Source organism: Oncorhynchus kisutch, linkage group LG11 (assembly GCF_002021735.2).
Source record: "Oncorhynchus kisutch isolate 150728-3 linkage group LG11, Okis_V2, whole genome shotgun sequence".
In the NCBI taxonomy this organism is placed as follows: Eukaryota; Metazoa; Chordata; class Actinopteri; order Salmoniformes; family Salmonidae; genus Oncorhynchus; species Oncorhynchus kisutch.
The window spans coordinates 23,419,711-23,437,987 of NC_034184.2; the positions used below are offsets into that span (position 1 = coordinate 23,419,711).

Here is an 18,277-nt window from a genome sequence, read left to right on the forward strand (position 1 = left end):
GGTGAGGGATCCTGAGAGGATGACCTTGAATAGTGGATCTGTGTAGCACAGAGGGATAGGTCAACAAGTGATATATGCTTCAGTAAGGTTGTATTCTTAGTGTTCATACAGTGCATTCTGAAAGTATTCAGACCGCTTGACATTTTCCACATTTGGTTACGTTAGTCTTATTCTAAAATGGATTATTGTTTTTTCCCTCTATCCCATAATGACGAAGCAAAAACAGGTTTTTATACATTTTGGAAAATGAATTTTAAAAAAAAAACAATCACATTTACATAAGTATTCAGACCCTTTACTTTGTTGAAGCACCTTTGGCAGCAATTAAAGCCTTGAGTCTTCTTGTGTATGACACTACAAGCTTAACACACCTGTATTTGGGGAGTTTCTCCCTTCTCTGCATATCTTCTCAAGCTCTCTCAACTTGGATGTGGAGCGTCGCTGCACAGCTATTTTCAGGTCTCTCCAGAGATGTTCAAATGGGTTCAAGTCTGGGCTCTGGCTGGGCTATTCAAGGACATTGAGACTTGTCCCAAAGCCACTCCTGCGTTTTCTTGCCTGTGTGCTTAGGGTCGTTGTCCTGTTGGAAGGTGAACCTTCGCCCCAGTCTGAGTTCCTGAGCGTTCTGGAACAGGTTTTCATCAAGGATCTCTGTACTTTGCTCCGTTCATCTTTCCCTTGATCCTGACTAGTCTCCCAGTCCCTGCTGCTGAAAAACATCCCCACAGCATGATGCTGCCATCACCATGCCTCACCGTAGGGATGGTGCAAGGTTTCCTCCATACGTGACGCTTGGCATTCAGGCCAAAGAGTTCAATCTTGGTTTCATCAGTGCCAAAAGGCACCTAAAGGGTTAGATGCAGTGGAGGCTGGTGAGGGGAGCTATAGGGGGACGGACTCATTGTAATTGCTGAAATGGAACTAAGTGAAACATGGTTTCCATATGTTTGATACCGTTCCATTTATTCCTCCTATAGCTCCTCCTACCAGCCTCCTCTGTTTAGGTGGTAGGGTAAAAAAAAATAAAAAATCATTGAATGGATCAAAATAAAATGGCTTTATACCCCAGTCTAGTTGGTGGCGGTAATGCAACATACATTGGATGCCATCTGCCGTTAAACCTCACCGAAGAAGGAGGTTTGGTTCCAGTGGTAGCAAAGATATTTCTAACTAACCCAAGATAGTTCATCTGTGTCGTTTACAGTGGAAGCAAATGAAGCATTGTGGGCAGAACAAGCAAGGAGGTGGGTAAAAGCGAAGCACGAACTATCGAGATCCTATTGGCGCGTTGTAGCATATATTTGCATATTCATTAAGGAACGCCTCCTCTGAAGTGCGTGTGTAAACAAACTAATTTCGACCATGCACTCCTTCTAAACATAGCAATTTTTTTTGGGGGGGGGGGGGGGAAGTGAAAAGTATGTAAACCTTAGTGCACTGTGTTCGTAACACATTTTAGTTTGGGAACCTAAAAATGAATTGAGATCAGATGTTTCATCGATTAGAAAATTAGCAGAACGTTGGACCAGTTTAGCCGACTTCCATCCATTCCAACGACCCGCGACTGGACTTCCTCTCACTACCATGTTTGGTGGTGAAAAAAACATTCTTAACAGATGCGTCAGATTTATGGCCCCTGTGAGGTGTCTGGGTTACCCCTTCAGTCTGTGGTGCTGATAGGAGTTTCAGTATCCAAGGAGGCGGGGTAAGGAATGGAACAGCGGAAGATTCAAAATGGACGAAAACATAAGGTAGGCATATCATCTAACAATTGTGACCGCCAAACAGTTTGCACTGTGCATGATAACATAATTACACTCATTATGTGACATGACTGTTGCTATCTCTCAGATACGCCTAATGTTACTCAACCGGCTGGAGAGAGATTTTACTAGCAACTAGCTAGCTAACTTCCCTAGCCATCTAGCTAGCTACGTGCGTTACTATCCAGCTACATACTTGATCGTTATAATGGGTTTGCAAATTGGTACTTCCAAGAGTTAGTTGCTTGTTGGCTCTTTGACACATCAGACCTGAACATTTCTTTTTAGGTAACATTAAGTAGTTAATTAGCTACTAAACCATAACAACCAGACTATTTGTCTCCACTCTCTCCCCTCCCACCCCGGATGGACCGTGTGCAGTGTAGTGAACTCTCAGGACCCTGCACCACAGCCGGTCATCTTCAACCCAGACTTCTTTGTGGAGCGTCTGAAACATGAGCGTCCCCAGGTGTTCACTGAGCTGGTCCTCAGTAACATCACCAGGCTCATAGACCTGCCAGGGGATGAGTTTGCCCAGCTCACAGGAGAGGCAGACCCCAGACTGCCCACAGCACACACAGGCTTCCTACGCTCTTTCAACTTCCTCAAACGCAAAGGTGAATTAACCATAACTTTGTGTACTCTATATACACACACACACACACACACACACACACACTGAGGTCTTTTGTGTAGTTTGCAGTCTGCATTTCAAATGTGTAGTGAATGGACAGCACAGGACATCTTTTTTTGTGGTGATTTCCAGGTAAAGGAGTGGTTTTTGGTGCTCCTCTGACGGAGGAGGGCATAGCACAGATCCACCAGCTGATTGAATACCTCAGCAAGAGTGAGTTCTACAGTTATGCTGTCTTTACAAGCTCACCTTTCAGCCTGCATCTAGAAAGAAACATATAATTTGCTTTCTCAACGTTTTGTAGAAGTGTTCTAATTTGACCAGTTCATGTCCTATTTCTGTCCTCAAAATCCTGGCAGGAGCACCTAATAGGCGTTCTGTGTGTTATTTTCTGGCCCAGTCTGTCTAGTGTTAATATCTCGTCTTTAAGTCTGAGCGCTGAATGAGTGAGTAGGTATGAGCTCATGGTCTATTTCCTGCTCTAGTGATGTCAACGTCTGAAAGTGGACACTGGGATAGAGCAGGGGAGTCAATAATTCAACTGAAAACACTTTACTCTCTCCTTTTTTCTGTTTCTGTCTGTTCTCTCCTCTATTTTGCATTTCTGTTTGCCCCCCCCCCCCCCATTCACTCGCCACTGCTTCTCTCACTCACCTAATTATCTCTTCCCCTTATCTCTATCCATCTGTAATCCCTCTCTCTCAGACCTCCATGTGGAAGGGTTGTTCCGTGTGCCAGGCCACAGCCTGCGGCAAGCGGCCCTGCGAGAGATGTTGAACGCCGGGACAGAGATAGACCTGGAGACTGGGGACTTCCATCCTAATGATGCTGCCACCCTGCTTAAAGCATTCCTAGGAGAGCTGCCTGAACCCCTACTCACACACAGACACTACCACGCCTATCTGAAGATAGCAGGTAACATACACAACAAGCCATATAACCTAAATATACACAAGTAGACCCCCTCCCCTTGCCCTCAGAACAGCCTTAATTTGTTTGGGCAAGGACTCTACAAGGTGTCGAAAGCATTCCACAGGAATGCTGGCCAATGTTGACTCCAATGCCTCCCACGGTTTTTTCAAGTTGGCGGAGTGTCCTTTGGGTAGGGGCCTGTTATTGATAAACACAGGAACTGTTGAGAGTGGAAAAACCAAGCCGCGTTGCAGTTCTTGACACAAACCGGTGTGTCTGGTACCTACTACCATACCCAGTTCAAAGGCACTTAAATCTTTTGTCTTGCCCATTTACCCTCTGAATGGCACACATACACAATCCATGTCTCAATTGTCTCAACGTTTTAAAATCCTTTAACCTGTCTCCTCTTCATCTACACTGATTTGAAGTGGATTTAACAAGTGACATCAATAAGGGATCATAGCTTTCACATGGATTCACCTGGTTCACCTGTCTTGGACAGAGCAGCTGTTCTTAATGTTTTGTATGCTCAGTGTTACATTTTAAACTATTTGTGGGTGCAAGTCTGCCAAAAACCAAACGTTATGAAAATAGGGGTGATTATCTCCAGAGCTCACCCAGTTTGATGAGAAGGGGAACAAGACTTCAGTGCCGGATAAGGAGCGTCAGATCGAGACCTTCCAGCTGCTGTTCATGCTGCTGCCTCCAGCCAACTACAGTCTGCTTAAACTGCTCTTGGACCTGCTCTACCACACTGCTCGCAACCAGCACAACAACAAGATGTCTGCCATCAACCTGGCCACCATGGTGGCTCCACACATCATCTGGCCCAAACATGTACGTCTTGTTCTAACCAGTTTATTGGTCGTGTACACCGTTTAGTAGATGTTATAGCGGGTGCAGTGAAATGCTTATGTTACTAGCTCCTAACAATGCAGTAAAATGTCAAACCAAACAATCACTTTCCTCTCTCTCATTAGTTGATTATTGTTGTCTCTTCTCATTAGTATTGTGTGTCTTTTCCAGGTGCAAGCCAGTGACCTCCAGGGGAATATTAAGAAGCTAAACAACTCTGTGGCTTTCCTCATCAAGCACTCACAGAAACTCTTCAGGGTGAAAATTGACTGGCTAGCATTCATTCTCCAGTAGCCATTTTTAATCAATATCCCTATTCATTACCCTCCCCTCTGTCGCACTCAATCATCTGGGTTCTGGAACAATAACTGTCTGGGGATTTTCACCTGAGTCAATACTGTGTCTGCATCAGTCAATCATTTCACATGTCAATCACAGTTTGGTTGCCTGAAACCTGTGAGTTTTGTTTATCTAAACAATGACTATGGTGGTAATTGTCTGTGTTTTTCCTCAAGGCTCCTGCGTATGTCAAAGAACTCGCCCGCATGCATTTTAAAGGATCAACCACCTCCCAGTTTACGGTGAGTACACTACAGAAACTCTTGTCTAGTTGATTTCGATCACTATTTGACTGTTGGGCAACCTAAATCGATCATGTCTTCTATCAGGGAATATCTCAAACTCAGCGAAGACCTGTTATCAATTCACTCCTCTCCTCCCTACCAGGATGGCCTGGCTCTGTGTGGTGGGGGTGCTCACCCCTCCCCCTCTAAGAGGGCTGGTGGGGCTGTGATGTGTACAGACGGGAGCACCAGCAGTAACACACACACTGAGCTGGCCCTCAGAGAGCTTTACCAACAGGTCAGCAGCATGCCTGAGTCTGCCAAGAAGAAGAAACTCATCAGACAGGTGGGACACACACATGCCTACACCTGTATTTGCAGAATGTGCAGAAATAATGAGTGTTTGGCCAAAAGGGTGGCAGGTAGCCTAGCGGTTAAGAGCGTTGGGCCAGTAACCGAGAGGTCGCTGGGTCAATTCCCTGAGCCGACTAGGTGAGAAATCTGCCAACGTGCCCTTGAGCAAGGCACTTAATTCTAATTGTTTCACGGTCGCCATCAATAATGGCTGATCGCTGGCTGTGACCCCACTCTCAGGGTTTCTCGGGGAGTGGAATATGCAAAAAAAAAAAATGCATGCATATAATACACACTTGTGAAATAGGATAAATGTACGGACCCACCTAATTATTATCATTATTATTATTAAGACTTTCACTGTTTTTGTGTGTTGTGTAGTTTGCTAAGCAGATCCCTGGGACGCCTTTGAGTGACCAACAGACACTGTACTCGAATAGGAAACATCGCCGATCACGCTCCTTTGGAGGAATCAGGGTATCGTCAATTATTTAAAATAATAGCTAAATGTTCTGTCAATCCCAGGAAGATGTTAGACAGGATGTGTGATTTTGAAAGCTATGTTTGTGTGTGTACCAGAGGAGAGCGTTAGGTACCCAGGGCCCGGTGGAGAAGTCTAGCAGTAGCCTGGTGACTCCAGGATCCAGCAGCTCAGCAGACAGACAGGAGAAGGAGGACAGCAGCTTTGGATGGGTAAGTACTATACACCACTCCATAGCTGAGTCACTGTATGTGTGCATAATAGGAACGGTATAGTGAAGTGTTACTTTGTCTCAGGTTCAAACCAAACAAATGAAACGTCTGTTTGCCTGGTTAGCAGCATGATTCACAGCTATAAACCTGTCACCAGTGGGTGACTGCGTCGTTCTCCCCATTTACTAATATGATAATAATGGTAGAATATGGTAATTTAGAGTGACATATATGCAGGGCTCCAACCCACAGTCCTGGTGAGCCAGTTAAACCATGACTACTGCGTTGTGGTATGGATGGAGTGTATTACCATTAGCTCACCAACCAGTGGCTAACCACAGGGCAAACTCCCTCCCTCAACTCTCCCCAATGGGGTTTATTTGATTGACATTGTCGGATGGGTTTGGCGCCAAGGTTAAGTAGAACGGACATAACTCTGAAATACATGAGGTTGTTCTCTCTTTTCTCTCAGGATTCCTCGTCTCTTAAAAGGATGTGCTTCTCGCCAACGCAGGAGACGTCGGTCTAGCAGTCAGCTCAGCTCATCCACAACTTTCTCCTCTCACTCTCAAAAACATTTCTCTAACTTGGTTTTAAAATGAATCTTTTAACAAACAGGGAGACACCCTGAGAGAGTTAAACAGTCAAGTCATTTACAAGCCAAATAATGTGTTGTCTTAAAAGCAGTAGAACAATGTAGACCAGTAAATTTAGTTTTCATCTCTTCCTTGTTCTGTTTGGAAAGACACCACATGTACACCTCGGTCATTCTGGTCAAGTAGGAGTTAGAATGACTAGAAAAAACAGTGAGAACCAATTGAAAACCCACATTTTTGTGGTTTAAACTTTTGCATGTGTTTTGAGTTAGTTACTACTGTGTAGAGCATGCCATGTGGACAAACATGGTCTCAGGTAGGCAGAAGTAAGCTGGATCTATAGGGAGTTTGCGCTGGTTTGTAGTAAACGTTTAAGCTAAGCAAAGTGTGTTGAGTGCCTTAAAATGATATTAGCAAAGTAGTAAAGTTAATGTGTGATGCATTATATTGAATTGAATCTTTATTTAAGCCTAAGTCCCATTTGAGATAGTTTAATGTATTCCAGTTGGTGTGACTGTGGAGGCAGTAGCATCGTCTAATGTGTTCAGACTGAGCAGAGATGAGTGTGAGTGAGAGTAAAGTCTTGGAACATGGTATGTAGGGCTATGACTGGTTTTCCTGGTCTGGTCATGTGTTAAGGAAAACCTAGTAGACGTGAATGAGACCGTAGGAGTAGCTAATGGTCTGCTGTTATTACAACTGGTGTGAACTCACTGTTGCTTTGTTTGAGAGTGTTTCTGTAGCCACGGTCTTAAACTGTCAACACTGATTTATTTTTATGTTTTCTCTTTTTTCCTGTCTCTTTTTAAATACTTTTTTCCTGTCTCTTTTTAAATACTTTTTTCCTGTCTCTTTTTAAATACTTTTTTCCTGTCTCTTTTTAAATACTTTTTTCATTTTTACTGTGTTTGTATTTTTGTACTTTTTTCTGAGACTACAACCAAAATGTGTATTAATGGTATTATTTTTTATCCACTTATGTTTTATGCAATATCTGTCCTTTTTGATACTGTTACAGAAACGTTTTTCTATGCAATCTGTTACAATATTTGTTATTTAATATCACATGTTTTCATCCATGGCCTATCTGCATTGATTCTGTTTATAGCTATTTTCAAAACCAGTCAGACATTGAGTGCTGAATCCTGACAAGATTCAACCATATCTTCACACAAATCCTCTACCAACAAGAATGTTTTATTTTTACGGAAATGTGAATAACTTACATCTGTTTCACGATTTCCTTTTTCTAGTGGCAACATTAACTTTACATTTCAGTGTCAGCGGCATTTCCATTCTACTGATCTAACTATTGAGCATCAGAATTCTGTCTGTCAAGCGGTTTCAATGTGAATGTGCTACACGTACAACAGCATGTCTGTCATTATTGGCGCTACTGTGAAGCTATGCAACAAACTGCCATTAAAATACAATGAAACAGACATCTTTATTTCCTTTGTGGTCAAATTATTTATTTAGGTAACTAGGCAAGTCAGTTAAGAATACGTTTTTATTTACAATGACGGCCAAACCCTCCCCTAACCTGGACGACTGGGCCAATTGTGCGCCGCCCTATGGGACTCCCGGTCACGGCCGGTTGTGATTCAGCTCCGGAACGCTACAGGGTCTGTAGTGACGCCACTCGGGAGCTCTTATTGGTTGTGTGAAATATTGATAATCAATAGCGGCGCTACTGGGAAGCTATGCAACAAACCGCTGTTAAAAGACAATGAAACGAATATCTTTATTTCCTTTGTGGTAAAATGTGTTATTGGTTGTGTGGAATATTGATAAAATAGGCAATGTTTTAAACTGATACGATGTCATGCTGAAGATTGACCGTGATTGAAGATTTTATAACATGGCAAGGTTTTATGTACATGTTTGAACATTTAATTCACAGGTATTTAGTGAATATTTAGTTATTTGATTTTGTCTGCTCAACTGCCTGGAACTAGTGACAGGTCTGCAGTGACCGAGTTTAGTTTTAACCACAAGATGGAGTACTTGAGATGCAAATGCTCAGCCTTTTGTAAAGATGCCCTGAAATCACTTTAGTAGATGTTTAGTGTTAAATCTTTTCTCACAATTATTTTTCAGCTTGGAAACGTGTAGAATTTTACTTTGTTATAACTGAGATTTTCAGAAAAATAAATGTACATTTCAATAAGAGTGTTTATCTGGTCCCTGGTAGTTTATGAAAGTGTGATATCATACACTCTCCTTACATTCCAGGAGCAAAAGTCTAAATTAAAATGCATCTATTTTTGTCCGAAGTTTATTTTTCTCCTGGAAATTCTGTGAATAAGCAGTAGGTTATGAAAGAAAGGGGGACAAGGAACTAAGAAGTTATCCACAATGCAGGTGGTTGGAATGTGTGTGTCATGATTGTGTTGCATGTTTGGTATTAGAAGTATACACAGTGCACCTGTGTGTGTGCACATGCCTCTTAATGTGTGTGTGTCGTGTATGTTGTACACAAGTTTTACAGACCTCCAGCAGGGGACTGCTGCCACTCTCAGGTCCTTGTAAATACACAACAGGACAGCAGTGACTGTGCTGGAAATACCAATGGTCACTACTGTATATAGTTACCAGGTCAAACTCTGGTTTTATTTAGAATGTGTTCTCCACACAGTTTGGCCCATTCTCAGTCAGACACACATCCATGCCAAACTTTGGTTTTAGAAGTCGGGGAGAGACGACTTTTATTTCAAAACCCTTTTCTTTTTATCCAGTCGGATGAACACTCCAAACAGCCTACCCAACCACACGGAGGCAAACCATTGCCTCATTTTGTCATTCCAATCCCATTCTAATGATAAAACTGTGGGGGACCAAAATGCAATTTTAGAATGTGGGTTGGACATGTCCCCAGTGAAAGTTGTGTCCCTGATACATAGTAGTGTTTTAGATTAATTAAACTAAACACAACTCTTCTATTTTCTCCATTTGGTAAACTCTAGTTACTACTAAATTATTTCACAATTACTACACATAAAAGAGACATGCACCTGAGCCTTGAGGTTGACTTATTTTATTTCCTATATGAGTTGTGGTACTGTTTGCTAGTACTCTTAAGTGCAAATTGGTGTCGTCCCTTCCCACATCTCGGACAAACAGAGAGGTGTGTGAGTGTATTCCATTCACAGCTCTGTAAGAGAGTGGAGGGACACGGAGAGACGCCCTAAACACCACCCTCTCCCCTGTGTTCAGGACCCATGTTAGGAAGATCTATACACCACTGACACTTTTACTGGGCCAGATGGATCACTCTCTCTCTACTACGTGTGTCTGGCGGGGCCTAGGAAGGACGGAACACACTTCTCTTTTTGTTCGTACAGTACCTCATCTCCATCAGTCTCTCTGTCTTTTTCTCCTCCTTTTTCTTTGTAAGCCATAGATTGGACTTCCAGGGTTCTTCAGGTTCTGTTATAGTGTTTTTACGTTGGGCTATCTCCACCACAGTGCATGCAGGAAGAGCCGGAGCACAGAGGACTTTATTTCATTGTTTGGAGAGAGGTTGGAGACTAACCTCCTCCTAGCCACCACTATGGCCTTCAACAGTCTACTAATGTCCAAGTCCTTATATTAGGTGGTCATAAATGTACATTTTGTATGTATGTATTTAAACACACACATACGTACACCTACACAGACCTTTGTGATACTGGGGACAGGGGTTGAACAGTGTCACAGTTTACTGCTCTCTGCTCTGTATGGGCTGCCTGGAGGCAAGCCTGGGAGAGAATGAAACAGAATAAAGGACAGAGAGAGAGTTGTGAGAATAAGAGAGAAAATGAGGGACTAAAAGACAGATTGAGAGAGAAAGAGAGTTCAGGCAGGGTTCTGTGTGTGTGTGTGTGTGTGTGTGTGTGGGGGGGGGGGGGGGGGGGGGGGGGGGGGGGTTGTGTGAGGAGGGAAGGAGGAGGGGGAGGGGTGGAGTCAGGGGTCTGCTATTTGTAGCTCCTTGTGATGGATGACTGCTGTGTGTGTAGGAGAGAGAGATAGGCTTTTCTTCATTCTGCTCTATCCCCAGTCCCCCTAGTCAGACAAGCAGAGCAGAGCGGGACAGAGAGAGAGAGAAGAGTCGTGAGCGAACGAGTGCAGAACAGAACAACTCCACAAAGAGAAGAGAGAGGTGGATAGTTCCCTTTGCGAGAAAAAGAGAAGAAAATCAAGCCTTTCAGAATACATTACCAACTGAGGACATTACTTATTTCTAGCCCTGTTTTATGTTGTAACAGTGAGATTTCTTTCTCATTCTACGAGAGCCTACACACTGATTGTAAAAAACTTGTATTGTGTAGTAGGAATTGGGGATTTTGCAGAGAGAAGGAGAAAGAAAGAGAAAAGGCTTTTTTGGAGCCAGGTTTTGAGAAGCAGGAGGCTGCAGTCGTGGAGATCATGCCCGGTAGAGGAGCTTGTTCTGGGGCAGGCGTGGGGAGGTTGCCTGGGTACTGGGTCTGTGTGCTGGTTCTCTGTGCCCTGGTGACAGGCTACGTCAGCGCGTGCCCTGCCCTGTGTACCTGCAGTGGCACCACGGTGGACTGCCATGGGCTGGGCATCAAAACCATGCCCCGGAATATACCCCGCAACACCGAGAGACTGTAAGTGTTTACTTCTGTACCATACCTGTGTGTGTTTGTGTCCCCGTCTGTCTGTTTGTCTCTTTACTATGTGTGTTTATTTGTCTGTCTGTCTGTTTGTCTCTTTACTGTAAGTGTGCATTTGTCTGCCTGTCTGTGGTACTATGTCTCTGTGTGTCTGTTTCTGTGTGTGTGGTGGCGCACATGACTTTGCTGAAACAGAGAGAGAACAATAGCCCTGAGTGGTGTGTGTGTGCATGTATAGCATTCCAGTCAGGTATAAATAGGCATGAGAGACTGGAAAGAGCCGGAGTAGATGTATGCCGTTCATGTGTCCATAATTGACATACCTGCCGTTGTTGTGTGTGTGTGTATGTCTACAGGCTCACACATATATACATGTTCACCGCAAAATGTGGAAATACTCCAGTAATTAGTTTAATATAATTACTACAATTGTAGATCTTCACTATTTCCCCTTTTCTATGCGGCAAAATGTTACTGTGAGATGATTCAATCAGTAAGCTTCTATTTTGATGTGGTGGTATGGTATATGTATGTGTATTTATGAGCTGAATTTCACTCCATATTTGCATCTTTTTTTATTTCAATCTTCTCTATTAAAATAATCCATTGTTAATTTGACTCCCTTTAGACGAGATGTAAATGTTAGCCTACATTCTGTTGGTTTCAGGACACGGTGTATTCTCCTGATGATATAGTTAGTTCACTATCTGTAGACTGGATCTTCTCTTTCTCTCTCTTTCCCCCTCCTGCACCGGCCCTCCCTCCCTCTTGCAGACCCCCCTCTCCCCCAAATTGTTAAATCATGTAGAAAATTAAGCAAATCTGCTCCTTAAGTGTGTCCTGCCTGTGAGAAGATCTGCTGGACGTCTTGTAGCAGGAAGGAGAAAGTGGAGGGATGATGAGAGAAATGGAAAGAGATTTCTCCTTTTATGGATTTCCTTTTGAAATATTAATCTGTAAATCAGTGGTGAGGAGGAGGATAGGAGAGGTGAGGGAAATAGATTGTTCTGTTTCAGCTTCTAGAATAGCTCAGATGAATAAAAGATGTTGTGGGAACGGAGGAGAGAGAGAGAGGAGAGAAACACTTGTGTCAGAAGCAGCGTATGCGTAGCGGGAGCTGACTGCATATTTCATGAACTCCATATTTCATTTCTAAGAACACCTTTTTGTAGCGGATGCATGTGTCAGAGCTGCTTGTATGTTCACAGACAGAACACACACACACAGACACACGCTTGGGACATTTTCTAGGGGGAAACATGACGATTCTGTGGTTTCCTTTTACATGAACAGCCGTATGCTCTGAGAGTGTACCGTAGTTAAACTGAAGTGTGTTTTATGTGTTGCAGTTAGTTTATATATATATGTGTAGGTCATGTATACTAGCTGTTATACCTGGGATTTGTAATGTGATTTCATGCTTCAAACCGTCTTGCTAAATAGGACGGATTTCTGTGCCTCTCTAAATGCTTCTGTCTGTGTGTCTGGCAGACCTTCCCTCTTTGGCGGTTAGACTTTTAAGTAGTCAAGCGTTTCAAGTTTTCTGTCAATGCGCGCGCGTATGTGTGGTGCGTGTGTGTATGTCATGTAGAAGGTTCTTGGTCTCCATGAATTGGTTAGTTAACAATATAAACTCTCTGTAATCCAGGGCTGGTATATAGGGTGATCCATCAAGATGATTGAACAAGTCAACCCCCCCCCCCCGCTGGTCCGCTGGGTCTGTGTGTGTGAAAACACCGCTAAGGCTGATAATAGTGCAATATTGGTGAGGGATACTGGGGTAGACAACTACTGGGGCAGAGTACAGGCCTTTACATTGACTTCAGGTGGAGAGAGGGGAAGGTATGAAGGAGGTTAGAGGGACACAGCCTGTCTGGACAAGCTTTATTGGCCAATCCTGGAATGCTGGGGCGATTTGAGGGGAAAGTGTGTGAACGATGTGTGTTGGTCAATGGACCGTGAGTATGTGTGTGTGTGATTTGGGGGAGGTCTTGACACTGACTGCAGTTTCCCATTTACACTTGTCACTGTGGGTTTGGATCAGCCCTGACCTCTGACCTCCACAGACTGTATCTCAGCTCAGCTCCAGGTGTTAAAATCACACCACACACCTTCTCCTGCAGTGGCTAGGATGTCTTCAGCCTGCCGTCCATTCTTAGTCCAATTCACAAACAAACCTCTCTGCATCACTCATACTTAAACTATGCCATGGATTGGTTTGTATAGGCCTGATGCAATTCAACAGGTATTTAAATATGACATATTTTGCTACACACATATACAGTATATGCACAAATCCCACAAGTTTCAGAAATGGCCGTCCCTAGCTTGCATCTATTTCTCTATTACCATCCCTTCTTATCGGTTTCTCTTATCTGTGTTATCTCTCTAATGGATCCAGCTATGACTGCTGGACAGCTCTGATAACACTGTGGACTATCTGTGTGGAGTGGCAATGAGCTGATAATGGGATTGGAATGACTGGGCTGGCCTCGTTCATCCTCTCTTCAGCAGAATACAGCTCTCCAGCCACCTCAGGGTCAGACTCATCACAGTGTTGTCTCTCTTATTTACAATGTGTGCTTTGTCCTATATTTTATTTTTAATCTCAGCCCCCGTAGGAGGCCTTTTGGTAGGCCGTCATTGTAAATACAAATTTGTTCTTAAATGACTTGTCTATTTTTTGTTTAACTAGGCAAGTCAGTTAATTAAGAACAAATTCTTATTTACAATGACAGCCTACCCCGACCAAATCCGTACGACACTGGGCCAATTATGCGCCATCCTATGGGACTCTCAATCACGGCCGGATGTGATACAGCCTGGAATCGAACCAGGGACTGTAGTGACGCCTCTTGCACTGAGATGCAGCGCCTTAGACCGCTGTGCCACTCAGGAGCACGTGTGGGGCCTAGTTAAATAAAAATAAATGAAAAAACGATGTGTGTTTTTGGCTGGTGTGTGTGTCTGAAGGGTAGTGTTAGTAGAAGATTATATTTATGCCAGAGAGTGAGTATTGGACTCACCCCAGACAAGCATGGACTCCATGTGCATTCATTGTCTACAGCCTGTCTGCCCGTCTGTATGTGATGGTGTATGTGTGTACATGTACATGTACATGTACATGTACAGTACCAGTCAAAATGATTTTTTTGTGTGTTTTTTTTAAACAATTTTCTACATTGTAGAATAATAGCGAAGACATCAAACTATGAAATAACACATATGGAATAATGTAGTAACCAAAAAAAGTGTTAAACAAATGGATATATAGCCACCCTTTGCCTTGATGACAGCTTTGCACACTTGGCATTCTCTCAACCAGCTTCACCTGGAATGCTTTTCCAACAGTCTGAAGGAGTTCCCACATATGATGAGCACTTGTTGGCTGCTTTTGATTCACTCTACGGTCCAACTCATCCCAAACCATCTCAATTGGGTTGAGGTCAGGTAATTGTGGAGGCCAGGTGATCTGATGCAGCACTCCATCACTCTCCTTCTTGGTCAAATAGCCCTTACACAGCCTGGAGGTGTGTTGGGATATTGTCCTGTTGAAAAACAAATTATAGTCCCACTAAGCGCAAACCAGATAGGATGGTGTATCGTTGCAGAATGCTGTGGCAGCCATGCTGGTTAAGTGTGCCTAGAATTCTAAATAAATCACAGACAGTGTCACCAGCAAAGCACACCCACACCACTACACCTCCTCCTCCATGCTTCACGGAGGGAACTTCACATGCGGAGATCATCCATTCACCTACTCTGTGTCTCACAAAGACATGGCGGTTGTAACCAAACATCTCACATCTTGACTCATCAGACCAAAGGACAGATTTCCACCAGTCTAACATCCATTAATCGTGTTTCTTGGCCCAAGCAAGTCTCTTCTTATTATTGGTGTCCTTTAGTAGTGTTTTTTTTTGCAGCAATTCGACCATGAAGGCCTGATTCACACAGTCTCCTCTGAACAGTTGATGTTGAGATGTGTCTGTTACTTGAACTCTGTGAAGCATTTATTTGGGCTGAAATTTCTGAGGCTGGTAACTCTAATGAACTTATCTTCTACAGCAGAGGTAACTCTGGGTCTTCCTTTCCTGTGGCGGTCCTCATGAGAGCCAGTTTCATCATAGCGCTTGATGGTTTTTGCGACTGCACTTCAAGAAACATTCAAAGTTCTTGACATTTTACGGATTGATCGACCATCATGATCTTTATTCTGGGTGGCAGCATAGCCTAGTGGTTAGAGTGTTGGACTAGTAACCAAAAGGTTGCAAGTTCAAATCCCCAAAGTACAAGTCTGTCATTCTGCCACTGAACAGGCAGTGTTCCTAGGCCATCATTGAAAATAAGAATTTGTTCTTAACTGACATGCCTAGTTAAATAAAGATTCAATTAAAGTAATGATGGACTGTCATTTGAGCTTTTCTTGCCATAATCTTTACCAAATAGGGCTATCTTCTGTATACCACCTCAACATTGTCACAACACGACTGATAGGCTCAAACACATTAACAAGGAAAGAAAAATGATTCCATAAATGAACTTTTAACTAGACACACATGTTAATTGAAGTGCATACCTCATGAAGCTGGTTGAGAGAATGCCAAGTGTGTACAAAGCTGTCATCAAGGCAAAGGGTGGCTACTTTGAAGAATCTCATATATAAAATATATTTGGATTTGTTTAACACTTTTTTGGTTACTATGTCATTCCATGTGTTATTTAATAGTTTTGATGTCTACACTATTATTCTGCAATATAGAAATGTGTTTTAAAAAAAGAAAGAAAAAGAAAGAAAACCCCTTGAATGAGTAGGTGTGTCCAGACTTCTGACTGGTACTGGATGTGTGTATATGAGTATGTACTTGTGTGAGATAATAAAGAATGGAATAGATAGATTCATGTGGGGGAGCTTGGAGGCTTTGATAGCCAGGTTTTTTCCAGGGCTGTGCCAGTGTGTGTGTGCCAGGGGATGCCTGCAGTGTTTTTGGCACCACCCCACAGCCGGTATAAGTGACAGTTCTCTGCTCATCTGATCCATAATTTACTCTTGACAAGAGAGAGAGAAAGAGGGAGGGGATAGAGAGAGGGTTCCGGGGAGATGGGGAGGGAGGGCGAGAGAGAGAGAGGGAGGGCAGGGATAGAGAGAGGGTTCCGGGGAGATGGGGAGGGAGGGCGAGAGAGAGAGAGGGAGGGCAGGGATAGAGAGAGGGTTCTGGGGAGATGGGGAGGGAGGGCGAGAGAGAGAGAGGGGCAGGGATAGAGAGAGGGTTCCGGGGAGATGGGGAGGGAGGGCGAGAGAGAGAGAGAGAGGGAGGGCAGGGATAGAGAGAGGGTTCCGGGGAGATGGGGACGGAGGGAGGGAGGGAGAGAGAGAGGGAGGGGATAGAGAGAGGGTTCCGGGGAGATGGGGAGGGAGGGCGAGAGAGAGAGAGGGAGGGCAGGGATAGAGAGAGGGTTCCGGGGAGATGGGGAGGGAGGGTGAGAGAGAGAGAGGGAGGGCAGGGATAGAGAGAGGGTTCCGGGGAGATGGGGAGGGAGGGAGGGAGAGAGAGAGGGAGGGAGGGAGGGGATAGAGAGAGGGTTCCGGGGAGATGGGGAGGGAGGGTGAGAGAGAGAGAGGGAGGGCAGGGATAGAGAGAGGGTTCCGGGGAGATGGGGAGGGAGGGAGGGAGAGAGAGAGGAGGAGGGATAGAGAGAGGATTCCGGGGAGATGGGGAGGGAGGGAGGGAGAGAGAGAGGGCGGGGATAGAGAGAGGGTTCCGGGGAGATGGGGAAGGAGGGAGGGAGAGAGAGAGGGAGGGGATAGAGAGAGGGTTCCCGGGGAGATGGGTAGGGAGGGAGAGAGAGAGGGAGAGGATAGAGAGAGGGTTCCGGGGAGATGGGGAGGGAGGGAGAGAGAGAGGGAGGGGATAGAGAGAGGGTTCCGGGGAGATGGGGAGGGAGGGAGTGAGAGAGGGCGGGGATAGAGAGAGGGTTCCGGGGGCGATGGGGAGGGAGGGAGTGAGAGAGGGCGGGCGGGGATAGAGAGAGGGTTCCGGGGAGATGGGGAGGGAGAGAGAGAGAGAGGGTTCCCGGGGAGATGAGGAGGGAGAGTATGGAATTGTGGATGAATAAGAGAGAGAGTGATAACAGAGAGGAGAGAGTGAGAGAGAGAGGGGGGGTGAAGGATAGATGAGGGTTGGGAGAGATTGGCAGGGACAGAGGTGTTAATCAGCGATGAAGGGATTACCACCTCCTGACAAGAGAGAGAGAGAGAGAGACATCCACCCTCCCCAGCCCCATGGCCAAAAAAGCTAATGAATGAATAAATGAGGTTTAGGAGGACAAAAGCAGGTCTTCTCCTGCAGCAGACTGTTCAATCAGGTTTGTATTTTTTACGACACCATTTCTGTCCTAATCTTTCTAGAGAGGAATGCTTAATGTTGGTATGAGGGCAGTTCAGATAATGTTTGTGCTGATATTACAGGGCTGGAACAAAATGTAGTGCAGTGTGAGTTGTTTTGTTTCCCTGTTTAATTCCTATGCTGAAACATTGAGAAACCTCTTCTTTTCTCTTCTTGACTTGAAGTGCAGATATGTCAGGTTTGAAAGATTGTTCATCAGTGCAATGGTTCAATAAATGATCCCATCTCTACAGAGAGTATTCAGCATGTGTGCAGCGTCTTCTCTACAGGAGAAAATCCTTTGTGCGCATGCAAACGCATGTACACACACACACACGCACGTTCACGCATGTACACACACACACACACACACACACACACACACACACACACACACACACACACACACACACACACACACAGAGATCAGTCAGTACCCATCAAAGCCAAACACATTGGTCGACATCTGTCATACAGGACCAGAGCTGTGTGTTCAAAAGATCTTTATAGATCAAGTAAATATGTACATTGTGTTTTATCCAAACAGAGGGACTAACACAGTGCCACATTTTCAGCATGTGGAAATCAAAGTCACAACTCTGGTGTCGATAGTACCCGGCTCCAAATAACTCAGCCATATGAACCATGAGTAAAACCTTAGCTCCTGTCACCATATGTGTGTGTGACTTTGTGAGTGTGTGTGTCCTGTCATGCAGCAGTAAACCATGAAAGACCCCCAAACTGTGAACGTGGTTCTAGTCATAACCGCAAAATCTGTGTGTGTTTGAGTGTGTGTGATGTTTTCCCAGTCTGCTAGTCTCTAACACAGACACTCAATTGCAGATGCTATCTGTGTTTTATTACTAACTGTCTATTTGACCATTTTCTCGGCTCATCTCCTC

General features: G+C 44.4%; 2 protein-coding genes across 2 annotated transcripts in view; both read left to right on the forward strand.

Moving 5' to 3' along the window:
• The first annotated feature begins 1,337 nt into the window (after positions 1-1,337).
• On the forward strand, positions 1,338-7,817 carry LOC109899853 (rho GTPase-activating protein 19). The gene is made up of 11 exons (XM_020495450.2): positions 1,338-1,751; positions 2,145-2,380; positions 2,530-2,610; positions 3,103-3,312; positions 3,923-4,149; positions 4,339-4,425; positions 4,683-4,748; positions 4,894-5,076; positions 5,466-5,561; positions 5,664-5,777; positions 6,250-7,817. The coding sequence occupies exons 1-11, from the start codon at positions 1,735-1,737 to the stop codon at positions 6,304-6,306; spliced, it is 1,374 nt and encodes a 457-aa protein (XP_020351039.1). The 5' UTR covers positions 1,338-1,734; the 3' UTR covers positions 6,307-7,817.
• A 2,562-nt stretch (positions 7,818-10,379) lies between these two features.
• Positions 10,380-18,277, forward strand: part of LOC109898903 (slit homolog 1 protein) — a gene marked incomplete in the record, with an annotated part of 149,255 nt that continues 141,357 nt past the window's right edge. Inside the window, 1 exon segment of the mRNA XM_031835460.1 lies at positions 10,380-10,983. Within this exon segment, the coding sequence (XP_031691320.1) occupies positions 10,781-10,983 (203 nt within the window).